The sequence below is a fragment of the Macaca fascicularis genome, chromosome 6 (genome assembly GCF_037993035.2).
Source record: "Macaca fascicularis isolate 582-1 chromosome 6, T2T-MFA8v1.1".
Classification (NCBI taxonomy): Eukaryota; Metazoa; Chordata; class Mammalia; order Primates; family Cercopithecidae; genus Macaca; species Macaca fascicularis.
Window position 1 is genome coordinate 188,764,077 of NC_088380.1, and position 25,001 is coordinate 188,789,077.

Sequence of the window (25,001 nt, forward strand, 5' to 3'; positions counted from 1 at the left end):
GCATAGGTAGAGATAGAGAGAAGGGAAGGGTAAAGTGGCTGAGTAAGCATTAGGCTGTAAACCTAAAGACAGGGGTCTAGTCCTCCTTTGACCAGCCCGGAGGTGATTTTCACATTGAATTGCAAGTTCAAAGGAGCAGCTTTAAAAGTTTCTGCCGGGGCTTCTCCCGCCTTTTTTCCCTGCGGCGGGAGAAGTGGATCAAAGCCAGTTGATTAGGGTATTTAGCTGTTCACTAAATTTTTGTGGGTTCGAGTCCCGTTGATCTAGTGAGGGCTTAGCTTAATGAAAGTAATTGATTTGCGTTCAATTGATGCAGAGTAGGTGTTTGCAGTCCTTATGTACTTCAGAAATTAAGTATTTACACTTACTAAGGGCTTTGAAGGCTCTTGGTCTTGTTTAACCTAAATTTCTAGTGGATAGCCAAAATTAGGGCGGAGGCTGGTAGTAAAAGGGTAGAGGCAATGACGAGTGGGGGAATAAGGAGTGTAGGTTTTGTGTTTTCGAATTGCCATATTATTTTTGTGTTGTTGGATGTAGGAAATAGTGTTAGGGAGATGGTATAGATTAGGCGTATAGAGAAATACGGGTTAAGCAGAGTTCTGATAATTATGATAGAGGGGATGAGAAAGTGATTGTTTATTGTGAGTTCTTGAACGGTAATTCATGTAGGTACGAAGCCGGTTAGAGGGGGTAAGCCCCCTAGGGATAGGAGGGTGGATGCTCTTAGTGGTGCTAGACAGGTTGATTTGTTTCAGGTGTGGGATAGTATGAGGGTGGTGGTGTTTGAGTTTAGGTTGAGGGTCAGGAATATGGTAGTTGTTAGGGTGATGTCTATGGTGAAGTAAAGAATTGTGATAGTTGGGTTATATACTAGTGTTCTTATTATTCAGCCTATGTGAGTGATTGAAGAATATCCTAGGATTTTGCGTAATTGTGTTCGGTTGAGACCTCCTCAGCTGCCTACTGTGATAGATAGGGTAGAGGGAGTTAGGAGGATATGGGTGTTGATTGATGGGTGAATTTGGTATATGATTGAGATGGGGGCTAGTATTTGCCATGTAAGGAGGAGTAGGCCAGAAGTTAGGGATGTTCCTTGGGTAACTTCTGGGACTCCAAAGTGGAAGGGGGCTATTCCTAGTTTGATGGCAAGGGCAGCCCAGTGCAGAACACGGTGGTGGTGCTTTCGGTGGGGGTGGGGGTGGGGGTGGGGGTGGGGGTGGTGTGTTTGGGTGTGTGGGTGTGTGGTTGTGTGGGTGTCTTGGGGTGTGTGTGCGTGTGCGCGGGCGCGCGCGCGCGCGCTGTGTTGGGGAGTGGGGTGGGGGATCAAGCGGGGGTCGGGTGGTGGAAAAGCGTGAGAGCTCTGCCGGGGCTGCTCCCAGAGCCTTGGCCGCTGCCCGCACGGCCGCGCATGCGCAGTAGACGGTCCCCCTCCTGGAACCTGGGCCGGCTCTGGAATCCCCGGGATGGATGCTCAGTTCTCCTCGGTGTGGAGTCTCCGGCCGCCGCCGCCGCGCCCAGACCGGGAAGGCAGGAATGCCAGGCTGGTCAGCCCGGAGGGAAAACAGGCCTCTCCACACCGAGCCAGGTGCTCACCGCGAAAGGGAGGCCACCGCCCCGCCCCCGATCCCGTCCCCAACCCCGCGTCCTAAAGCTCCTCCAGCAGAGCCCGGTACTCCTCGTCGCTGAGGAGTAGCGGTTCCAGCAAAGCGGGCTCTCCCACGTCCTGCAGCTCCGTCGGGGCCTCCGTTTCCAGCAAAGGTTGCCCCTGCTGCAGAAACTCGGGGGTCTCCAGGAGCTCATCCAGCAGGCTGCAGGGGAGTGCAGACGAGCGCCCAGGCTCCTGGAGCGGCGGGGAGGGCGCCCGGATGGCTTGCATCTGCTCCTGCCCCGCGGAGGCCTCCGGGGGCGCGGGCCCCGGAGGTGGAGCTGCCCCGACTTGGGGCTCCCACGCCGCCCCGGCGACCTGGGGCCCCTGGCCCCAGCCCCACCACGGACTCCCCTGGGACGTGGGCGGCGCCAGCACACCCTGGCCCTGCGGCTCAGCTCCAGCGGGCCCAGGCTGTCCCACCGAGCAAGGGCCCGGCAGGCTGTGGTGCTGCGGGTCCCGATCCCCCCGCCATTGGCTCGGGCGCGGAGGCCACCCCCGGGGAGTCTGAGGGTGGGAGAGCGCCCCTTCCGGAGTCGCCAGGGCAGCGTAGGAAAAATCCCAATCCCCGCCTGCCGGGGCGGGATGGGAGATCCCTGCTGCCTGCGCAGCCTGGCTGGGCTGCAGCGGGGCGACGGCCCCTGCTCCCTGGCCCACGAAAGCCCCCGGTGGGAGGGTCCAGGGCGCGCAGGGCACGTGGGGGGCGGGAAGCCCCGTTCCCCACGCCCCGGTGTGGGTGGAGGCGACCGGCGAGGGAGCGGGGGGACACCCGCCGGGGGCCGCGTCGCCCGGGCCGCCTGCGTGCGCCGGTGCCCCGCCACCCTGGCCTGGGTGCCTGGCCCTCCGGTTCTGAAACCAAATCTGAATCCGGGACTCCGGGAGGCCCGTCTCTCTGGCCAGTTCTTCCCGGGTGGCGATGCCTGGAAAGCGATCCTGCTGGAAGGCTCGCAGGAGCAGGGCGGTCTGGGACCGGGTGACGGCGGTCCGCTTTCGCCTGCCTTCTTGCGGGCCGCGTTTCCCGGGCCAGGGCCGAGATTCCCGCCGGTGCTGCCTCAGCTGGCGCGATCTCTCGTTCTGAAACCAAATCTGGACCCTGGGCTCCGGAATGCCGATGGCCTGGGCCAGCTCTTCCCTGGTGGCGATGCCCGGGTACGGGTTCCGCTCAAAGCAGGCTCGCAGGGCCTCCCTCTGGCTCGGGGTCCAAACGAGTCTCCTTCGCCGTCCTCGTCCTCGGGCTCCCGCCGGGAGGGCGCCGTCGCCGGGTGTCGGGAGAGCCATCGCGGGGAGACCTGGCCGGAATTTCGCGGACAGACACGGGCAGAGAGAGGCCGGCGGGCTCCAGTGCCCCTCAGTCGGCCCGTGCACGGCGAGCAGGTCCGGCCAGGAGGCCGGCCCAGCCGGCCAGCGGCCCTTATAAAGGCCCACAGGCTCCGCCCCTTCAGGAATGCCGGAGGAGCCCAGGGCAAGCCCGCCCTCGGAAGCCGGGACCCACAGGGCCCAGGTCACTGTGGCCTGGGTATGGGTGGGGCCGGAGAAGCCCCGGAAGTGGGGAGTGGGGTGGGGGGAGTGGTTGATGATTTTTAGGATTGGGTTGGATTTGCGTAGTGGAATCATGGGTGCTTTTGTAGTTGAGGTACAACGATGGTTTTTCGTATCATTGGTTATGGTTGGAGTCCATATGGAAGCAATGACATATGTTTTATCGACATTAAGTGTATTATTGGTTATGGGGTTTGTAGGTTTTTCTCCTAAGCCCTCTCCTATTTATGGGGGTTTAGCGTTAATTGTTAGTGGTGTGATTGGTTGTGTGATTATTTTCAATTATGGGGGGGCTTATATGGGTTTAATGATATTTTTAGTTTATCTGGGGGGTATAATAGTTGTCTTTGGTTATACTACAGCAATGGCCATTGAAGAGTATCCTGAGACATGGGGCTCAGGGCTTGAGGTTCTAGGGGGTCCTTTGGTAGGATTAATGATGGAGGTAGGGCTGGTTTTATGGGTTTTAAGTTTGGATGAAGAAGTGGTGGTGGTTAATTTCAATAATATGGGTAACTGGCTGATTTTTGAGGGGGAGGGGTCGGGGTTAATTCGAGGTGACTGTATTGGTGCGGGTGCCTTGTATGATTACGGGCGTTGGTTAGCGGTGGTTGCTGGTTGAACATTGTTTGTTGGTGTATACATTGTGATTGAGATTACTCGGGGTAATAGGTTATATTATTAGAAGTAGGGTCAGGATAGGGGGGATGAGGAAAGAGAGGAAGTAGAGTTTGATTATGCCTCTCTGGGTGGTTACAGTTGTGGAAGCGGTAATATGTGTTTGTGAGATTATTTCGGGTATAGATTTTTCTAGCCATGTTGAGTCTAATAAGAGGAGGGCTAAGTTTTGACTTATAAGTAGGTTTTGCTAGGGGATCATACGGTGAACTGTGGTGGGGAAGTATCCTAGTATGTTGGAGAATTTGAGTATTTGTGATGGGTTTTTCACTTTTAGTTTGTTGGTTATAAGGGCGAGGTCTAGGGCTGTTAGGAAACCGAGAGCAGTTGCGTCTAGGGCTGAGAGTTTGAGATAGAAGGGTGTTGTTGGCTGGGGGAGTGAGGTAGGGGGGATATTACTGGTGATAAGGAATCCCGTGATTCTACTGCCTATTTAATTGGGTTTAGTAGGGCGGGGTTGTTTTCGTTGATGTTTATTAGGGCTGGGAAGCGGGGTTGTCCTGTTAGGGTAAGGAGAATGGTTCGAGTACTGTAGGCGCTTGTTAGGGAGGTGGCGATGAGAGTAATAAATAGGGCTCAGGCGTTGGTATACGACGTATTTGTGGCTTCGATAATGAGATCTTTGGAGTAGGAGCCTGTGAGGAAAGGCATTCCTGTGAGTGCTAGGTTGCCAATAACTAGGGAAGTTGAGGTGAGGGGCAGTGTTTTAAACAGACCTCCTATTTTTCGAATGTCCTGTTCGTTGTTTAGGTTATGAATAATGGATCCGGAGCACATAAAAAGTACAGCTTTGAAGAAGGCATGGGTGCAGATGTGTAGGAATGCTAGGTATGGTTGGTTAATACCAATGGTGACTATTATTAGGCCTAGTTGACTTGAGGTAGGGAAGGCCACGATTTTTTAAATATCGTGTTGTGTGAGGGCACAGATGGCTCTGAATAGAGTAGTAATGGCTCCCAGGCATAATGTGAGGTTTTGGATTAGTGTATAGTTTTCTATCAAAGGGTGGAAACGGATGAGTAGGAATACTCCGGCAACAACTATGGTGCTGGAGTGAAGTAGAGCTGAGACTGGAGTTGGGCCTTCTATGGCAGAGGGCAGTCGGGGTGAAGGCCAAATTGGGCTGATTTTCCTGTTGCTGCTAGGAGAAGGCCTATTAGTGGAAGGAGGTTTGAGTTGGAGTTTAGGGCTAATATCTGTTGAAAGCCTCATGAGTTGTAATGCAGGAGGAATCGTGTCATAGCTAGGATAAGACCAATGTCGCCAATACGGTTGTATAGGACTGCTTGGATGGCTGCTGTGTTGGCGTCCGCTCGAGCGTGTCATCAGCTAATTAGGAGGAAGGATATTAATTCCTACGCCTTCCCAACCGATGAAGAGTTGGAAAAGGTTGTTAGCAGTAACTGGAATTAGTATGGCAGCGAGGAAGATAAGGAGATATTTGAAGAGTTGGTTAATGTTTGGATCTGAGCTTATGTACCATAGCGAGGATTCTATAATGGATCAGGTGATGAACAGTGCGATTGGAATAAATATTATGGAAAAGTAATCTAGTTTAAAGCTTAGTGTTAGATCTAATGTCTGGGCTGTTATTCAATGTCAACTTCACATGGTTGTTTCTTGGTTGAAGAAAATGTAGAAAGTTGTTGGAAGAAGGCTAGTAATAAAAGCATATGTTACAGTTGTTTTTACATAATTTGGATATGAGCGTGTTTTGTCAGGGTTGATGAGGGTGGCAAAAATTGGAAGAGTTAGGGAGGCGAGGGTTGTTGTTATAACAGGGGTACACACGATTGTTACTTTTATTTGGAGTTGCACCAATGTTTTTGGCTCCTAAGGCCAATGGATAGCTGTTAGTTATCCTTTAAAAGTTGAGAAAGCCGTAATTTTAAGTACGGAGGCATGGATTAGCAGCCCTTGCAGGTTCTCTCGGTAAATAAGAAGTGATAAGCTTCCATAGTTAGGTTCACAATCTAATGTTTTGATTAAACTATATTTACAGGGAGCAAACCCTAGAATGATATTGGGGTTGAGGGATAGAAGAATGATTGGAGCGAGGTGTATAAATACGAACGTATTTTCTCGTGTGAAGGGGGGTTTTATGTTGATTATATGATGTGTAAGTGTTCCTCGCTGCATTGTGATGAACATGTGGAGAGAGTAGAGGGCTGTAATTAGTATGTTGAGTCCTGTTAGTACAATAGTCATATGGGATCAGGAAAATGAGGCTGCGATTACAAAGAGCTCACCTAGTAGGTTGATAGTGGGGGGTAGGGCAAGATTAGTAAGGTTTGCTGTGAACCATCTAAAGGTTATTAATGGGAGTAGGGTTTGAAGTCCTCGGGACAGTAGTAGGATACGGCTGTGGGTACGTTCATAGTCTGAGTTAGCTAGGCAGAAATAGATGGAGGAGGTGAGTCCATGGGCAATTATAAGGATAAAATTATGATGAATGCATGGGCCGTTACAATAACGTTGTAAATATGGTCGTTACCTAGTAGATTGCCGGGTTGACCTAGTTCAGCTCGAAGAAGAAGGCTTAGAGCTGTACCTAGGATTCCAGCTCATGCACCAAATAGTAGGTATAGAGTCCCAATGTCCTTATGGTTTGTTGAAAAGAGTCAACGGTTGATGAGCATAGGTAGAGATAGAGAGAAGGGAAGGGTAAAGTGGCTGAGTAAGCATTAGGCTGTAAACCTAAAGACAGGGGTCTAGTCCTCCTTTGACCAGCCCGGAGGTGATTTTCACATTGAATTGCAAGTTCAAAGGAGCAGCTTTAAAAGTTTCTGCCGGGGCTTCTCCCGCCTTTTTTCCCTGCGGCGGGAGAAGTGGATCAAAGCCAGTTGATTAGGGTATTTAGCTGTTCACTAAATTTTTGTGGGTTCGAGTCCCGTTGATCTAGTGAGGGCTTAGCTTAATGAAAGTAATTGATTTGCGTTCAATTGATGCAGAGTAGGTGTTTGCAGTCCTTATGTACTTCAGAAATTAAGTATTTACACTTACTAAGGGCTTTGAAGGCTCTTGGTCTTGTTTAACCTAAATTTCTAGTGGATAGCCAAAATTAGGGCGGAGGCTGGTAGTAAAAGGGTAGAGGCAATGACGAGTGGGGGAATAAGGAGTGTAGGTTTTGTGTTTTCGAATTGCCATATTATTTTTGTGTTGTTGGATGTAGGAAATAGTGTTAGGGAGATGGTATAGATTAGGCGTATAGAGAAATACGGGTTAAGCAGAGTTCTGATAATTATGATAGAGGGGATGAGAAAGTGATTGTTTATTGTGAGTTCTTGAACGGTAATTCATGTAGGTACGAAGCCGGTTAGAGGGGGTAAGCCCCCTAGGGATAGGAGGGTGGATGCTCTTAGTGGTGCTAGACAGGTTGATTTGTTTCAGGTGTGGGATAGTATGAGGGTGGTGGTGTTTGAGTTTAGGTTGAGGGTCAGGAATATGGTAGTTGTTAGGGTGATGTCTATGGTGAAGTAAAGAATTGTGATAGTTGGGTTATATACTAGTGTTCTTATTATTCAGCCTATGTGAGTGATTGAAGAATATCCTAGGATTTTGCGTAATTGTGTTCGGTTGAGACCTCCTCAGCTGCCTACTGTGATAGATAGGGTAGAGGGAGTTAGGAGGATATGGGTGTTGATTGATGGGTGAATTTGGTATATGATTGAGATGGGGGCTAGTATTTGCCATGTAAGGAGGAGTAGGCCAGAAGTTAGGGATGTTCCTTGGGTAACTTCTGGGACTCCAAAGTGGAAGGGGGCTATTCCTAGTTTGATGGCAAGGGCAGCCCAGTGCAGAACACGGTGGTGGTGCTTTCGGTGGGGGTGGGGGTGGGGGTGGGGGTGGGGGTGGTGTGTTTGGGTGTGTGGGTGTGTGGTTGTGTGGGTGTCTTGGGGTGTGTGTGCGTGTGCGCGGGCGCGCGCGCGCGCGCTGTGTTGGGGAGTGGGGTGGGGGATCAAGCGGGGGTCGGGTGGTGGAAAAGCGTGAGAGCTCTGCCGGGGCTGCTCCCAGAGCCTTGGCCGCTGCCCGCACGGCCGCGCATGCGCAGTAGACGGTCCCCCTCCTGGAACCTGGGCCGGCTCTGGAATCCCCGGGATGGATGCTCAGTTCTCCTCGGTGTGGAGTCTCCGGCCGCCGCCGCCGCGCCCAGACCGGGAAGGCAGGAATGCCAGGCTGGTCAGCCCGGAGGGAAAACAGGCCTCTCCACACCGAGCCAGGTGCTCACCGCGAAAGGGAGGCCACCGCCCCGCCCCCGATCCCGTCCCCAACCCCGCGTCCTAAAGCTCCTCCAGCAGAGCCCGGTACTCCTCGTCGCTGAGGAGTAGCGGTTCCAGCAAAGCGGGCTCTCCCACGTCCTGCAGCTCCGTCGGGGCCTCCGTTTCCAGCAAAGGTTGCCCCTGCTGCAGAAACTCGGGGGTCTCCAGGAGCTCATCCAGCAGGCTGCAGGGGAGTGCAGACGAGCGCCCAGGCTCCTGGAGCGGCGGGGAGGGCGCCCGGATGGCTTGCATCTGCTCCTGCCCCGCGGAGGCCTCCGGGGGCGCGGGCCCCGGAGGTGGAGCTGCCCCGACTTGGGGCTCCCACGCCGCCCCGGCGACCTGGGGCCCCTGGCCCCAGCCCCACCACGGACTCCCCTGGGACGTGGGCGGCGCCAGCACACCCTGGCCCTGCGGCTCAGCTCCAGCGGGCCCAGGCTGTCCCACCGAGCAAGGGCCCGGCAGGCTGTGGTGCTGCGGGTCCCGATCCCCCCGCCATTGGCTCGGGCGCGGAGGCCACCCCCGGGGAGTCTGAGGGTGGGAGAGCGCCCCTTCCGGAGTCGCCAGGGCAGCGTAGGAAAAATCCCAATCCCCGCCTGCCGGGGCGGGATGGGAGATCCCTGCTGCCTGCGCAGCCTGGCTGGGCTGCAGCGGGGCGACGGCCCCTGCTCCCTGGCCCACGAAAGCCCCCGGTGGGAGGGTCCAGGGCGCGCAGGGCACGTGGGGGGCGGGAAGCCCCGTTCCCCACGCCCCGGTGTGGGTGGAGGCGACCGGCGAGGGAGCGGGGGGACACCCGCCGGGGGCCGCGTCGCCCGGGCCGCCTGCGTGCGCCGGTGCCCCGCCACCCTGGCCTGGGTGCCTGGCCCTCCGGTTCTGAAACCAAATCTGAATCCGGGACTCCGGGAGGCCCGTCTCTCTGGCCAGTTCTTCCCGGGTGGCGATGCCTGGAAAGCGATCCTGCTGGAAGGCTCGCAGGAGCAGGGCGGTCTGGGACCGGGTGACGGCGGTCCGCTTTCGCCTGCCTTCTTGCGGGCCGCGTTTCCCGGGCCAGGGCCGAGATTCCCGCCGGTGCTGCCTCAGCTGGCGCGATCTCTCGTTCTGAAACCAAATCTGGACCCTGGGCTCCGGAATGCCGATGGCCTGGGCCAGCTCTTCCCTGGTGGCGATGCCCGGGTACGGGTTCCGCTCAAAGCAGGCTCGCAGGGCCTCCCTCTGGCTCGGGGTCCAAACGAGTCTCCTTCGCCGTCCTCGTCCTCGGGCTCCCGCCGGGAGGGCGCCGTCGCCGGGTGTCGGGAGAGCCATCGCGGGGAGACCTGGCCGGAATTTCGCGGACAGACACGGGCAGAGAGAGGCCGGCGGGCTCCAGTGCCCCTCAGTCGGCCCGTGCACGGCGAGCAGGTCCGGCCAGGAGGCCGGCCCAGCCGGCCAGCGGCCCTTATAAAGGCCCACAGGCTCCGCCCCTTCAGGAATGCCGGAGGAGCCCAGGGCAAGCCCGCCCTCGGAAGCCGGGACCCACAGGGCCCAGGTCACTGTGGCCTGGGTATGGGTGGGGCCGGAGAAGCCCCGGAAGTGGGGAGTGGGGTGGGGGGAGTGGTTGATGATTTTTAGGATTGGGTTGGATTTGCGTAGTGGAATCATGGGTGCTTTTGTAGTTGAGGTACAACGATGGTTTTTCGTATCATTGGTTATGGTTGGAGTCCATATGGAAGCAATGACATATGTTTTATCGACATTAAGTGTATTATTGGTTATGGGGTTTGTAGGTTTTTCTCCTAAGCCCTCTCCTATTTATGGGGGTTTAGCGTTAATTGTTAGTGGTGTGATTGGTTGTGTGATTATTTTCAATTATGGGGGGGCTTATATGGGTTTAATGATATTTTTAGTTTATCTGGGGGGTATAATAGTTGTCTTTGGTTATACTACAGCAATGGCCATTGAAGAGTATCCTGAGACATGGGGCTCAGGGCTTGAGGTTCTAGGGGGTCCTTTGGTAGGATTAATGATGGAGGTAGGGCTGGTTTTATGGGTTTTAAGTTTGGATGAAGAAGTGGTGGTGGTTAATTTCAATAATATGGGTAACTGGGTGATTTTTGAGGGGGAGGGGTCGGGGTTAATTCGAGGTGACTGTATTGGTGCGGGTGCCTTGTATGATTACGGGCGTTGGTTAGCGGTGGTTGCTGGTTGAACATTGTTTGTTGGTGTATACATTGTGATTGAGATTACTCGGGGTAATAGGTTATATTATTAGAAGTAGGGTCAGGATAGGGGGGATGAGGAAAGAGAGGAAGTAGAGTTTGATTATGCCTCTCTGGGTGGTTACAGTTGTGGAAGCGGTAATATGTGTTTGTGAGATTATTTCGGGTATAGATTTTTCTAGCCATGTTGAGTCTAATAAGAGGAGGGCTAAGTTTTGACTTATAAGTAGGTTTTGCTAGGGGATCATACGGTGAACTGTGGTGGGGAAGTATCCTAGTATGTTGGAGAATTTGAGTATTTGTGATGGGTTTTTCACTTTTAGTTTGTTGGTTATAAGGGCGAGGTCTAGGGCTGTTAGGAAACCGAGAGCAGTTGCGTCTAGGGCTGAGAGTTTGAGATAGAAGGGTGTTGTTGGCTGGGGGAGTGAGGTAGGGGGGATATTACTGGTGATAAGGAATCCCGTGATTATACTGCCTATTTAATTGGGTTTAGTAGGGCGGGGTTGTTTTCGTTGATGTTTATTAGGGCTGGGAAGCGGGGTTGTCCTGTTAGGGTAAGGAGAATGGTTCGAGTACTGTAGGCGCTTGTTAGGGAGGTGGCGATGAGAGTAATAAATAGGGCTCAGGCGTTGGTATACGACGTATTTGTGGCTTCGATAATGAGATCTTTGGAGTAGGAGCCTGTGAGGAAAGGTATTCCTGTGAGTGCTAGGTTGCCAATAACTAGGGAAGTTGAGGTGAGGGGCAGTGTTTTAAACAGACCTCCTATTTTTCGAATGTCCTGTTCGTTGTTTAGGTTATGAATAATGGATCCGGAGCACATAAAAAGTACAGCTTTGAAGAAGGCATGGGTGCAGATGTGTAGGAATGCTAGGTATGGTTGGTTAATACCAATGGTGACTATTATTAGGCCTAGTTGACTTGAGGTAGGGAAGGCCACGATTTTTTAAATATCGTGTTGTGTGAGGGCACAGATGGCTCTGAATAGAGTAGTAATGGCTCCCAGGCATAATGTGAGGTTTTGGATTAGTGTATAGTTTTCTATCAAAGGGTGGAAACGGATGAGTAGGAATACTCCGGCAACAACTATGGTGCTGGAGTGAAGTAGAGCTGAGACTGGAGTTGGGCCTTCTATGGCAGAGGGCAGTCGGGGTGAAGGCCAAATTGGGCTGATTTTCCTGTTGCTGCTAGGAGAAGGCCTATTAGTGGAAGGAGGTTTGAGTTGGAGTTTAGGGCTAATATCTGTTGAAAGCCTCATGAGTTGTAATGCAGGAGGAATCGTGTCATAGCTAGGATAAGACCAATGTCGCCAATACGGTTGTATAGGACTGCTTGGATGGCTGCTGTGTTGGCGTCCGCTCGAGCGTGTCATCAGCTAATTAGGAGGAAGGATATTAATTCCTACGCCTTCCCAACCGATGAAGAGTTGGAAAAGGTTGTTAGCAGTAACTGGAATTAGTATGGCAGCGAGGAAGATAAGGAGATATTTGAAGAGTTGGTTAATGTTTGGATCTGAGCTTATGTACCATAGCGAGGATTCTATAATGGATCAGGTGATGAACAGTGCGATTGGAATAAATATTATGGAAAAGTAATCTAGTTTAAAGCTTAGTGTTAGATCTAATGTCTGGGCTGTTATTCAATGTCAACTTCACATGGTTGTTTCTTGGTTGAAGAAAATGTAGAAAGTTGTTGGAAGAAGGCTAGTAATAAAAGCATATGTTACAGTTGTTTTTACATAATTTGGATATGAGCGTGTTTTGTCAGGGTTGATGAGGGTGGCAAAAATTGGAAGAGTTAGGGAGGCGAGGGTTGTTGTTATAACAGGGGTACACACGATTGTTACTTTTATTTGGAGTTGCACCAATGTTTTTGGCTCCTAAGGCCAATGGATAGCTGTTAGTTATCCTTTAAAAGTTGAGAAAGCCGTAATTTTAAGTACGGAGGCATGGATTAGCAGCCCTTGCAGGTTCTCTCGGTAAATAAGAAGTGATAAGCTTCCATAGTTAGGTTCACAATCTAATGTTTTGATTAAACTATATTTACAGGGAGCAAACCCTAGAATGATATTGGGGTTGAGGGATAGAAGAATGATTGGAGCGAGGTGTATAAATACGAACGTATTTTCTCGTGTGAAGGGGGGTTTTATGTTGATTATATGATGTGTAAGTGTTCCTCGCTGCATTGTGATGAACATGTGGAGAGAGTAGAGGGCTGTAATTAGTATGTTGAGTCCTGTTAGTACAATAGTCATATGGGATCAGGAAAATGAGGCTGCGATTACAAAGAGCTCACCTAGTAGGTTGATAGTGGGGGGTAGGGCAAGATTAGTAAGGTTTGCTGTGAACCATCTAAAGGTTATTAATGGGAGTAGGGTTTGAAGTCCTCGGGACAGTAGTAGGATACGGCTGTGGGTACGTTCATAGTCTGAGTTAGCTAGGCAGAAATAGATGGAGGAGGTGAGTCCATGGGCAATTATAAGGATAAAATTATGATGAATGCATGGGCCGTTACAATAACGTTGTAAATATGGTCGTTACCTAGTAGATTGCCGGGTTGACCTAGTTCAGCTCGAAGAAGAAGGCTTAGAGCTGTACCTAGGATTCCAGCTCATGCACCAAATAGTAGGTATAGAGTCCCAATGTCCTTATGGTTTGTTGAAAAGAGTCAACGGTTGATGAGCATAGGTAGAGATAGAGAGAAGGGAAGGGTAAAGTGGCTGAGTAAGCATTAGGCTGTAAACCTAAAGACAGGGGTCTAGTCCTCCTTTGACCAGCCCGGAGGTGATTTTCACATTGAATTGCAAGTTCAAAGGAGCAGCTTTAAAAGTTTCTGCCGGGGCTTCTCCCGCCTTTTTTCCCTGCGGCGGGAGAAGTGGATCAAAGCCAGTTGATTAGGGTATTTAGCTGTTCACTAAATTTTTGTGGGTTCGAGTCCCGTTGATCTAGTGAGGGCTTAGCTTAATGAAAGTAATTGATTTGCGTTCAATTGATGCAGAGTAGGTGTTTGCAGTCCTTATGTACTTCAGAAATTAAGTATTTACACTTACTAAGGGCTTTGAAGGCTCTTGGTCTTGTTTAACCTAAATTTCTAGTGGATAGCCAAAATTAGGGCGGAGGCTGGTAGTAAAAGGGTAGAGGCAATGACGAGTGGGGGAATAAGGAGTGTAGGTTTTGTGTTTTCGAATTGCCATATTATTTTTGTGTTGTTGGATGTAGGAAATAGTGTTAGGGAGATGGTATAGATTAGGCGTATAGAGAAATACGGGTTAAGCAGAGTTCTGATAATTATGATAGAGGGGATGAGAAAGTGATTGTTTATTGTGAGTTCTTGAACGGTAATTCATGTAGGTAGGAAGCCGGTTAGAGGGGGTAAGCCCCCTAGGGATAGGAGGGTGGATGCTCTTAGTGGTGCTAGACAGGTTGATTTGTTTCAGGTGTGGGATAGTATGAGGGTGGTGGTGTTTGAGTTTAGGTTGAGGGTCAGGAATATGGTAGTTGTTAGGATGATGTCTATGGTGAAGTAAAGAATTGTGATAGTTGGGTTATATACTAGTGTTCTTATTATTCAGCCTATGTGAGTGATTGAAGAATATCCTAGGATTTTGCGTAATTGTGTTCGGTTGAGACCTCCTCAGCTGCCTACTGTGATAGATAGGGTAGAGGGAGTTAGGAGGATATGGGTGTTGATTGATGGGTGAATTTGGTATATGATTGAGATGGGGGCTAGTATTTGCCATGTAAGGAGGAGTAGGCCAGAAGTTAGGGATGTTCCTTGGGTAACTTCTGGGACTCCAAAGTGGAAGGGGGCTATTCCTAGTTTGATGGCAAGGGCAGCCCAGTGCAGAACACGGTGGTGGTGCTTTCGGTGGGGGTGGGGGTGGGGGTGGGGGTGGGGGTGGGGGTGGGGGTGGTGTGTTTGGGTGTGTGGGTGTGTGGTTGTGTGGGTGTCTTGGGGTGTGTGTGCGTGTGCGCGGGCGCGCGCGCGCGCGCTGTGTTGGGGAGTGGGGTGGGGGATCAAGCGGGGGTCGGGTGGTGGAAAAGCGTGAGAGCTCTGCCGGGGCTGCTCCCAGAGCCTTGGCCGCTGCCCGCACGGCCGCGCATGCGCAGTAGACGGTCCCCCTCCTGGAACCTGGGCCGGCTCTGGAATCCCCGGGATGGATGCTCAGTTCTCCTCGGTGTGGAGTCTCCGGCCGCCGCCGCCGCGCCCAGACCGGGAAGGCAGGAATGCCAGGCTGGTCAGCCCGGAGGGAAAACAGGCCTCTCCACACCGAGCCAGGTGCTCACCGCGAAAGGGAGGCCACCGCCCCGCCCCCGATCCCGTCCCCAACCCCGCGTCCTAAAGCTCCTCCAGCAGAGCCCGGTACTCCTCGTCGCTGAGGAGTAGCGGTTCCAGCAAAGCGGGCTCTCCCACGTCCTGCAGCTCCGTCGGGGCCTCCGTTTCCAGCAAAGGTTGCCCCTGCTGCAGAAACTCGGGGGTCTCCAGGAGCTCATCCAGCAGGCTGCAGGGGAGTGCAGACGAGCGCCCAGGCTCCTGGAGCGGCGGGGAGGGCGCCCGGATGGCTTGCATCTGCTCCTGCCCCGCGGAGGCCTCCGGGGGCGCGGGCCCCGGAGGTGGAGCTGCCCCGACTTGGGGCTCCCACGCCGCCCCGGCGACCTGGGGCCCCTGGCCCCAGCCCCACCACGGACTCCCCTGGGACGTGGGCGGCGCCAGCACACCCTGGCCCTGCGGCTCAGCTCCAGCGGGCCCAGGCTGTCCCACCGAGCAAGGGCCCGGCAGGCTGTGGTGCTGCGGGTCCCGATCCCCCCGCCATTGGCTCGGGCGCGGAGGCCACCCCCGGGGAGTCTGAGGGTGGGAGAGCGCCCCTTCCGGAGTCGCCAGGGCAGCGTAGGAAAAATCCCAATCCCCGCCTGCCGGGGCGGGATGGGAGATCCCTGCTGCCTGCGCAGCCTGGCTGGGCTGCAGCGGGGCGACGGCCCCTGCTCCCTGGCCCACGAAAGCCCCCGGTGGGAGGGTCCAGGGCGCGCAGGGCACGTGGGGGGCGGGAAGCCCCGTTCCCCACGCCCCGGTGTGGGTGGAGGCGACCGGCGAGGGAGCGGGGGGACACCCGCCGGGGGCCGCGTCGCCCGGGCCGCCTGCGTGCGCCGGTGCCCCGCCACCCTGGCCTGGGTGCCTGGCCCTCCGGTTCTGAAACCAAATCTGAATCCGGGACTCCGGGAGGCCCGTCTCTCTGGCCAGTTCTTCCCGGGTGGCGATGCCTGGAAAGCGATCCTGCTGGAAGGCTCGCAGGAGCAGGGCGGTCTGGGACCGGGTGACGGCGGTCCGCTTTCGCCTGCCTTCTTGCGGGCCGCGTTTCCCGGGCCAGGGCCGAGATTCCCGCCGGTGCTGCCTCAGCTGGCGCGATCTCTCGTTCTGAAACCAAATCTGGACCCTGGGCTCCGGAATGCCGATGGCCTGGGCCAGCTCTTCCCTGGTGGCGATGCCCGGGTACGGGTTCCGCTCAAAGCAGGCTCGCAGGGCCTCCCTCTGGCTCGGGGTCCAAACGAGTCTCCTTCGCCGTCCTCGTCCTCGGGCTCCCGCCGGGAGGGCGCCGTCGCCGGGTGTCGGGAGAGCCATCGCGGGGAGACCTGGCCGGAATTTCGCGGACAGACACGGGCAGAGAGAGGCCGGCGGGCTCCAGTGCCCCTCAGTCGGCCCGTGCACGGCGAGCAGGTCCGGCCAGGAGGCCGGCCCAGCCGGCCAGCGGCCCTTATAAAGGCCCACAGGCTCCGCCCCTTCAGGAATGCCGGAGGAGCCCAGGGCAAGCCCGCCCTCGGAAGCCGGGACCCACAGGGCCCAGGTCACTGTGGCCTGGGTATGGGTGGGGCCGGAGAAGCCCCGGAAGTGGGGAGTGGGGTGGGGGGAGTGGTTGATGATTTTTAGGATTGGGTTGGATTTGCGTAGTGGAATCATGGGTGCTTTTGTAGTTGAGGTACAACGATGGTTTTTCGTATCATTGGTTATGGTTGGAGTCCATATGGAAGCAATGACATATGTTTTATCGACATTAAGTGTATTATTGGTTATGGGGTTTGTAGGTTTTTCTCCTAAGCCCTCTCCTATTTATGGGGGTTTAGCGTTAATTGTTAGTGGTGTGATTGGTTGTGTGATTATTTTCAATTATGGGGGGGCTTATATGGGTTTAATGATATTTTTAGTTTATCTGGGGGGTATAATAGTTGTCTTTGGTTATACTACAGCAATGGCCATTGAAGAGTATCCTGAGACATGGGGCTCAGGGCTTGAGGTTCTAGGGGGTCCTTTGGTAGGATTAATGATGGAGGTAGGGCTGGTTTTATGGGTTTTAAGTTTGGATGAAGAAGTGGTGGTGGTTAATTTCAATAATATGGGTAACTGGCTGATTTTTGAGGGGGAGGGGTCGGGGTTAATTCGAGGTGACTGTATTGGTGCGGGTGCCTTGTATGATTACGGGCGTTGGTTAGCGGTGGTTGCTGGTTGAACATTGTTTGTTGGTGTATACATTGTGATTGAGATTACTCGGGGTAATAGGTTATATTATTAGAAGTAGGGTCAGGATAGGGGGGATGAGGAAAGAGAGGAAGTAGAGTTTGATTATGCCTCTCTGGGTGGTTACAGTTGTGGAAGCGGTAATATGTGTTTGTGAGATTATTTCGGGTATAGATTTTTCTAGCCATGTTGAGTCTAATAAGAGGAGGGCTAAGTTTTGACTTATAAGTAGGTTTTGCTAGGGGATCATACGGTGAACTGTGGTGGGGAAGTATCCTAGTATGTTGGAGAATTTGAGTATTTGTGATGGGTTTTTCACTTTTAGTTTGTTGGTTATAAGGGCGAGGTCTAGGGCTGTTAGGAAACCGAGAGCAGTTGCGTCTAGGGCTGAGAGTTTGAGATAGAAGGGTGTTGTTGGCTGGGGGAGTGAGGTAGGGGGGATATTACTGGTGATAAGGAATCCCGTGATTCTACTGCCTATTTAATTGGGTTTAGTAGGGCGGGGTTGTTTTCGTTGATGTTTATTAGGGCTGGGAAGCGGGGTTGTCCTGTTAGGGTAAGGAGAATGGTTCGAGTACTGTAGGCGCTTGTTAGGGAGGTGGCGATGAGAGTAATAAATAGGGCTCAGGCGTTGGTATACGACGTATTTGTGGCTTCGATAATGAGATCTTTGGAGTAGGAGCCTGTGAGGAAAGGCATTCCTGTGAGTGCTAGGTTGCCAATAACTAGGGAAGTTGAGGTGAGGGGCAGTGTTTTAAACAGACCTCCTATTTTTCGAATGTCCTGTTCGTTGTTTAGGTTATGAATAATGGATCCGGAGCACATAAAAAGTACAGCTTTGAAGAAGGCATGGGTGCAGATGTGTAGGAATGCTAGGTATGGTTGGTTAATACCAATGGTGACTATTATTAGGCCTAGTTGACTTGAGGTAGGGAAGGCCACGATTTTTTAAATATCGTGTTGTGTGAGGGCACAGATGGCTCTGAATAGAGTAGTAATGGCTCCCAGGCATAATGTGAGGTTTTGGATTAGTGTATAGTTTTCTATCAAAGGGTGGAAACGGATGAGTAGGAATACTCCGGCAACAACTATGGTGCTGGAGTGAAGTAGAGCTGAGACTGGAGTTGGGCCTTCTATGGCAGAGGGCAGTCGGGGTGAAGGCCAAATTGGGCTGATTTTCCTGTTGCTGCTAGGAGAAGGCCTATTAGTGGAAGGAGGTTTGAGTTGGAGTTTAGGGCTAATATCTGTTGAAAGCCTCATGAGTTGTAATGCAGGAGGAATCGTGTCATAGCTAGGATAAGACCAATGTCGCCAATACGGTTGTATAGGACTGCTTGGATGGCTGCTGTGTTGGCGTCCGCTCGAGCGTGTCATCAGCTAATTAGGAGGAAGGATATTAATTCCTACGCCTTCCCAACCGATGAAGAGTTGGAAAAGGTTGTTAGCAGTAACTGGAATTAGTATGGCAGCGAGGAAGATAAGGAGATATTTGAAGAGTTGGTTAATGTTTGGATCTGAGCTTATGTACCATAGCGAGGATTCTATAATGGATCAGGTGATGAACAGTGCGATTGGAATAAATATTATGGAAAAGTAATCTAGTTTAAAGCTTAGTGTTAGATCTAATGTCTGGGCTGTTATTCAATGTCAACTTCACATGGTTGTTTCTTGGTTGAAGAAAATGTAGAAAGTTGTTGGAAGAAGGCTAGTAATAAAAGCATATGTTACAGTTGTTTTTACATAATTTGGATATGAGCGTGTTTTGTCAGGGTTGATGAGGGTGGCAAAAATTGGAAGAGTTAGGGAGGCGAGGGTTGTTGTTATAACAGGGGTACACACGATTGTTACTTTTATTTGGAGTTGCACCAATGTTTTTGGCTCCTAAGGCCAATGGATAGCTGTTAGTTATCCTTTAAAAGTTGAGAAAGCCGTAATTTTAAGTACGGAGGCATGGATTAGCAGCCCTTGCAGGTTCTCTCGGTAAATAAGAAGTGATAAGCTTCCATAGTTAGGTTCACAATCTAATGTTTTGATTAAACTATATTTACAGGGAGCAAACCCTAGAATGATATTGGGGTTGAGGGATAGAAGAATGATTGGAGCGAGGTGTATAAATACGAACGTATTTTCTCGTGTGAAGGGGGGTTTTATGTTGATTATATGATGTGTAAGTGTTCCTCGCTGCATTGTGATGAACATGTGGAGAGAGTAGAGGGCTGTAATTAGTATGTTGAGTCCTGTTAGTACAATAGTCATATGGGATCAGGAAAATGAGGCTGCGATTACAAAGAGCTCACCTAGTAGGTTGATAGTGGGGGGTAGGGCAAGATTAGTAAGGTTTGCTGTGAACCATCTAAAGGTTATTAATGGGAGTAGGGTTTGAAGTCCTCGGGACAGTAGTAGGATACGGCTGTGGGTACGTTCATAGTCTGAGTTAGCTAGGCAGAAATAGATGGAGGAGGTGAGTCCATGGGCAATTATAAGGATAAAATTATGATGAATGCATGGGCCGTTACAATAACGTTGTAAATATGGTCGTTACCTAGTAGATTGCCGGGTTGACCTAGTTCAGCTCGAAGAAGAAGGCTTAGAGCTGTACCTAGGATTCCAGCTCATGCACCAAATAGTAGGTATAGAGTCCCAATGTCCTTATGGTTTGTTGAAAAGAGTCAACGGTTGATGAGCATAGGTAGAGATAGAGAGAAGGGAAGGGTAAAGTGGCTGAGTAAGCATTAGGCTGTAAACCTAAAGACAGGGGTCTAGTCCTCCTTTGACCAGCCCGGAGGTGATTTTCACATTGAATTGCAAGTTCAAAGGAGCAGCTTTAAAAGTTTCTGCCGGGGCTTCTCCCGCCTTTTTTCCCTGCGGCGGGAGAAGTGGATCAAAGCCAGTTGATTAGGGTATTTAGCTGTTCACTAAATTTTTGTGGGTTCGAGTCCCGTTGATCTAGTGAGGGCTTAGCTTAATGAAAGTAATTGATTTGCGTTCAATTGATGCAGAGTAGGTGTTTGCAGTCCTTATGTACTTCAGAAATTAAGTATTTACACTTACTAAGGGCTTTGAAGGCTCTTGGTCTTGTTTAACCTAAATTTCTAGTGGATAGCCAAAATTAGGGCGGAGGCTGGTAGTAAAAGGGTAGAGGCAATGACGAGTGGGGGAATAAGGAGTGTAGGTTTTGTGTTTTCGAATTGCCATATTATTTTTGTGTTGTTGGATGTAGGAAATAGTGTTAGGGAGATGGTATAGATTAGGCGTATAGAGAAATACGGGTTAAGCAGAGTTCTGATAATTATGATAGAGGGGATGAGAAAGTGATTGTTTATTGTGAGTTCTTGAACGGTAATTCATGTAGGTACGAAGCCGGTTAGAGGGGGTAAGCCCCCTAGGGATAGGAGGGTGGATGCTCTTAGTGGTGCTAGACAGGTTGATTTGTTTCAGGTGTGGGATAGTATGAGGGTGGTGGTGTTTGAGTTTAGGTTGAGGGTCAGGAATATGGTAGTTGTTAGGGTGATGTCTATGGTGAAGTAAAGAATTGTGATAGTTGGGTTATATACTAGTGTTCTTATTATTCAGCCTATGTGAGTGATTGAAGAATATCCTAGGATTTTGCGTAATTGTGTTCGGTTGAGACCTCCTCAGCTGCCTACTGTGATAGATAGGGTAGAGGGAGTTAGGAGGATATGGGTGTTGATTGATGGGTGAATTTGGTATATGATTGAGATGGGGGCTAGTATTTGCCATGTAAGGAGGAGTAGGCCAGAAGTTAGGGATGTTCCTTGGGTAACTTCTGGGACTCCAAAGTGGAAGGGGGCTATTCCTAGTTTGATGGCAAGGGCAGCCCAGTGCAGAACACGGTGGTGGTGCTTTCGGTGGGGGTGGGGGTGGGGGTGGGGGTGGGGGTGGTGTGTTTGGGTGTGTGGGTGTGTGGTTGTGTGGGTGTCTTGGGGTGTGTGTGCGTGTGCGCGGGCGCGCGCGCGCGCGCTGTGTTGGGGAGTGGGGTGGGGGATCAAGCGGGGGTCGGGTGGTGGAAAAGCGTGAGAGCTCTGCCGGGGCTGCTCCCAGAGCCTTGGCCGCTGCCCGCACGGCCGCGCATGCGCAGTAGACGGTCCCCCTCCTGGAACCTGGGCCGGCTCTGGAATCCCCGGGATGGATGCTCAGTTCTCCTCGGTGTGGAGTCTCCGGCCGCCGCCGCCGCGCCCAGACCGGGAAGGCAGGAATGCCAGGCTGGTCAGCCCGGAGGGAAAACAGGCCTCTCCACACCGAGCCAGGTGCTCACCGCGAAAGGGAGGCCACCGCCCCGCCCCCGATCCCGTCCCCAACCCCGCGTCCTAAAGCTCCTCCAGCAGAGCCCGGTACTCCTCGTCGCTGAGGAGTAGCGGTTCCAGCAAAGCGGGCTCTCCCACGTCCTGCAGCTCCGTCGGGGCCTCCGTTTCCAGCAAAGGTTGCCCCTGCTGCAGAAACTCGGGGGTCTCCAGGAGCTCATCCAGCAGGCTGCAGGGGAGTGCAGACGAGCGCCCAGGCTCCTGGAGCGGCGGGGAGGGCGCCCGGATGGCTTGCATCTGCTCCTGCCCCGCGGAGGCCTCCGGGGGCGCGGGCCCCGGAGGTGGAGCTGCCCCGACTTGGGGCTCCCACGCCGCCCCGGCGACCTGGGGCCCCTGGCCCCAGCCCCACCACGGACTCCCCTGGGACGTGGGCGGCGCCAGCACACCCTGGCCCTGCGGCTCAGCTCCAGCGGGCCCAGGCTGTCCCACCGAGCAAGGGCCCGGCAGGCTGTGGTGCTGCGGGTCCCGATCCCCCCGCCATTGGCTCGGGCGCGGAGGCCACCCCCGGGGAGTCTGAGGGTGGGAGAGCGCCCCTTCCGGAGTCGCCAGGGCAGCGTAGGAAAAATCCCAATCCCCGCCTGCCGGGGCGGGATGGGAGATCCCTGCTGCCTGCGCAGCCTGGCTGGGCTGCAGCGGGGCGACGGCCCCTGCTCCCTGGCCCACGAAAGCCCCCGGTGGGAGGGTCCAGGGCGCGCAGGGCACGTGGGGGGCGGGAAGCCCCGTTCCCCACGCCCCGGTGTGGGTGGAGGCGACCGGCGAGGGAGCGGGGGGACACCCGCCGGGGGCCGCGTCGCCCGGGCCGCCTGCGTGCGCCGGTGCCCCGCCACCCTGGCCTGGGTGCCTGGCCCTCCGGTTCTGAAACCAAATCTGAATCCGGGACTCCGGGAGGCCCGTCTCTCTGGCCAGTTCTTCCCGGGTGGCGATGCCTGGAAAGCGATCCTGCTGGAAGGCTCGCAGGAGCAGGGCGGTCTGGGACCGGGTGACGGCGGTCCGCTTTCGCCTGCCTTCTTGCGGGCCGCGTTTCCCGGGCCAGGGCCGAGATTCCCGCCGGTGCTGCCTCAGCTGGCGCGATCTCTCGTTCTGAAACCAAATCTGGACCCTGGGCTCCGGAATGCCGATGGCCTGGGCCAGCTCTTCCCTGGTGGCGATGCCCGGGTACGGGTTCCGCTCAAAGCAGGCTCGCAGGGCCTCCCTCTGGCTCGGGGTCCAAACGAGTCTCCTTCGCCGTCCTCGTCCTCGGGCTCCCGCCGGGAGGGCGCCGTCGCCGGGTGTCGGGAGAGCCATCGCGGGGAGACCTGGCCGGAATTTCGCGGACAGACACGGGCAGAGAGAGGCCGGCGGGCTCCAGTGCCCCTCAGTCGGCCCGTGCACGGCGAGCAGGTCCGGCCAGGAGGCCGGCCCAGCCGGCCAGCGGCCCTTATAAAGGCCCACAGGCTCCGCCCCTTCAGGAATGCCGGAGGAGCCCAGGGCAAGCCCGCCCTCGGAAGCCGGGACCCACAGGGCCCAGGTCACTGTGGCCTGGGTATGGGTGGGGCCGGAGAAGCCCCGGAAGTGGGGAGTGGGGTGGGGGGAGTGGTTGATGATTTTTAGGATTGGGTTGGATTTGCGTAGTGGAATCATGGGTGCTTTTGTAGTTGAGGTACAACGATGGTTTTTCGTATCATTGGTTATGGTTGGAGTCCATATGGAAGCAATGACATATGTTTTATCGACATTAAGTGTATTATTGGTTATGGGGTTTGTAGGTTTTTCTCCTAAGCCCTCTCCTATTTATGGGGGTTTAGCGTTAATTGTTAGTGGTGTGATTGGTTGTGTGATTATTTTCAATTATGGGGGGGCTTATATGGGTTTAATGATATTTTTAGTTTATCTGGGGGGTATAATAGTTGTCTTTGGTTATACTACAGCAATGGCCATTGAAGAGTATCCTGAGACATGGGGCTCAGGGCTTGAGGTTCTAGGGGGTCCTTTGGTAGGATTAATGATGGAGGTAGGGCTGGTTTTATGGGTTTTAAGTTTGGATGAAGAAGTGGTGGTGGTTAATTTCAATAATATGGGTAACTGGCTGATTTTTGAGGGGGAGGGGTCGGGGTTAATTCGAGGTGACTGTATTGGTGCGGGTGCCTTGTATGATTACGGGCGTTGGTTAGCGGTGGTTGCTGGTTGAACATTGTTTGTTGGTGTATACATTGTGATTGAGATTACTCGGGGTAATAGGTTATATTATTAGAAGTAGGGTCAGGATAGGGGGGATGAGGAAAGAGAGGAAGTAGAGTTTGATTATGCCTCTCTGGGTGGTTACAGTTGTGGAAGCGGTAATATGTGTTTGTGAGATTATTTCGGGTATAGATTTTTCTAGCCATGTTGAGTCTAATAAGAGGAGGGCTAAGTTTTGACTTATAAGTAGGTTTTGCTAGGGGATCATACGGTGAACTGTGGTGGGGAAGTATCCTAGTATGTTGGAGAATTTGAGTATTTGTGATGGGTTTTTCACTTTTAGTTTGTTGGTTATAAGGGCGAGGTCTAGGGCTGTTAGGAAACCGAGAGCAGTTGCGTCTAGGGCTGAGAGTTTGAGATAGAAGGGTGTTGTTGGCTGGGGGAGTGAGGTAGGGGGGATATTACTGGTGATAAGGAATCCCGTGATTATACTGCCTATTTAATTGGGTTTAGTAGGGCGGGGTTGTTTTCGTTGATGTTTATTAGGGCTGGGAAGCGGGGTTGTCCTGTTAGGGTAAGGAGAATGGTTCGAGTACTGTAGGCGCTTGTTAGGGAGGTGGCGATGAGAGTAATAAATAGGGCTCAGGCGTTGGTATACGACGTATTTGTGGCTTCGATAATGAGATCTTTGGAGTAGGAGCCTGTGAGGAAAGGTATTCCTGTGAGTGCTAGGTTGCCAATAACTAGGGAAGTTGAGGTGAGGGGCAGTGTTTTAAACAGACCTCCTATTTTTCGAATGTCCTGTTCGTTGTTTAGGTTATGAATAATGGATCCGGAGCACATAAAAAGTACAGCTTTGAAGAAGGCATGGGTGCAGATGTGTAGGAATGCTAGGTATGGTTGGTTAATACCAATGGTGACTATTATTAGGCCTAGTTGACTTGAGGTAGGGAAGGCCACGATTTTTTAAATATCGTGTTGTGTGAGGGCACAGATGGCTCTGAATAGAGTAGTAATGGCTCCCAGGCATAATGTGAGGTTTTGGATTAGTGTATAGTTTTCTATCAAAGGGTGGAAACGGATGAGTAGGAATACTCCGGCAACAACTATGGTGCTGGAGTGAAGTAGAGCTGAGACTGGAGTTGGGCCTTCTATGGCAGAGGGCAGTCGGGGTGAAGGCCAAATTGGGCTGATTTTCCTGTTGCTGCTAGGAGAAGGCCTATTAGTGGAAGGAGGTTTGAGTTGGAGTTTAGGGCTAATATCTGTTGAAAGCCTCATGAGTTGTAATGCAGGAGGAATCGTGTCATAGCTAGGATAAGACCAATGTCGCCAATACGGTTGTATAGGACTGCTTGGATGGCTGCTGTGTTGGCGTCCGCTCGAGCGTGTCATCAGCTAATTAGGAGGAAGGATATTAATTCCTACGCCTTCCCAACCGATGAAGAGTTGGAAAAGGTTGTTAGCAGTAACTGGAATTAGTATGGCAGCGAGGAAGATAAGGAGATATTTGAAGAGTTGGTTAATGTTTGGATCTGAGCTTATGTACCATAGCGAGGATTCTATAATGGATCAGGTGATGAACAGTGCGATTGGAATAAATATTATGGAAAAGTAATCTAGTTTAAAGCTTAGTGTTAGATCTAATGTCTGGGCTGTTATTCAATGTCAACTTCACATGGTTGTTTCTTGGTTGAAGAAAATG

The 25,001-nt window shown here is 52.6% G+C and overlaps 4 protein-coding genes across 4 annotated transcripts; all 4 read right to left on the bottom strand.

Moving 5' to 3' along the window:
* Positions 1–1,645: 1,645 nt before the first annotated feature.
* LOC135971182 (double homeobox protein 4C-like) lies at positions 1,646–2,977 on the bottom strand. Its single transcript, XM_065546002.2, has one exon. The coding sequence runs from the start codon at positions 2,921–2,923 to the stop codon at positions 1,646–1,648; it is 1,278 nt and encodes a 425-aa protein (XP_065402074.1). The 5' UTR covers positions 2,924–2,977.
* A 5,165-nt stretch (positions 2,978–8,142) lies between these two features.
* On the bottom strand, positions 8,143–9,474 carry LOC135971183 (double homeobox protein 4C-like). Its single transcript, XM_065546003.2, has one exon. The coding sequence runs from the start codon at positions 9,418–9,420 to the stop codon at positions 8,143–8,145; it is 1,278 nt and encodes a 425-aa protein (XP_065402075.1). The 5' UTR covers positions 9,421–9,474.
* Positions 9,475–14,651: 5,177 nt separating this feature from the next.
* On the bottom strand, positions 14,652–15,983 carry LOC135971184 (double homeobox protein 4C-like). The gene has a single exon (XM_065546004.2). It carries the CDS (start codon positions 15,927–15,929, stop codon positions 14,652–14,654), a length of 1,278 nt encoding a protein of 425 aa, XP_065402076.1. The 5' UTR covers positions 15,930–15,983.
* A 5,165-nt stretch (positions 15,984–21,148) lies between these two features.
* LOC135971185 (double homeobox protein 4C-like) lies at positions 21,149–22,480 on the bottom strand. The gene has a single exon (XM_065546005.2). The coding sequence runs from the start codon at positions 22,424–22,426 to the stop codon at positions 21,149–21,151; it is 1,278 nt and encodes a 425-aa protein (XP_065402077.1). The 5' UTR covers positions 22,427–22,480.
* Positions 22,481–25,001: the final 2,521 nt, after the last annotated feature.

What these genes read in the sequence shown, in the direction of transcription:
- LOC135971182 (XM_065546002.2), bottom strand. Translation starts at nt 2,923, where the DNA reads ATGGCTCTCCCGACACCCGGCGACGGCGCCCTCCCGGCGGGAGCCCGA.
- LOC135971183 (XM_065546003.2), bottom strand. Translation starts at nt 9,420, where the DNA reads ATGGCTCTCCCGACACCCGGCGACGGCGCCCTCCCGGCGGGAGCCCGA.
- LOC135971184 (XM_065546004.2), bottom strand. Translation starts at nt 15,929, where the DNA reads ATGGCTCTCCCGACACCCGGCGACGGCGCCCTCCCGGCGGGAGCCCGA.
- LOC135971185 (XM_065546005.2), bottom strand. Translation starts at nt 22,426, where the DNA reads ATGGCTCTCCCGACACCCGGCGACGGCGCCCTCCCGGCGGGAGCCCGA.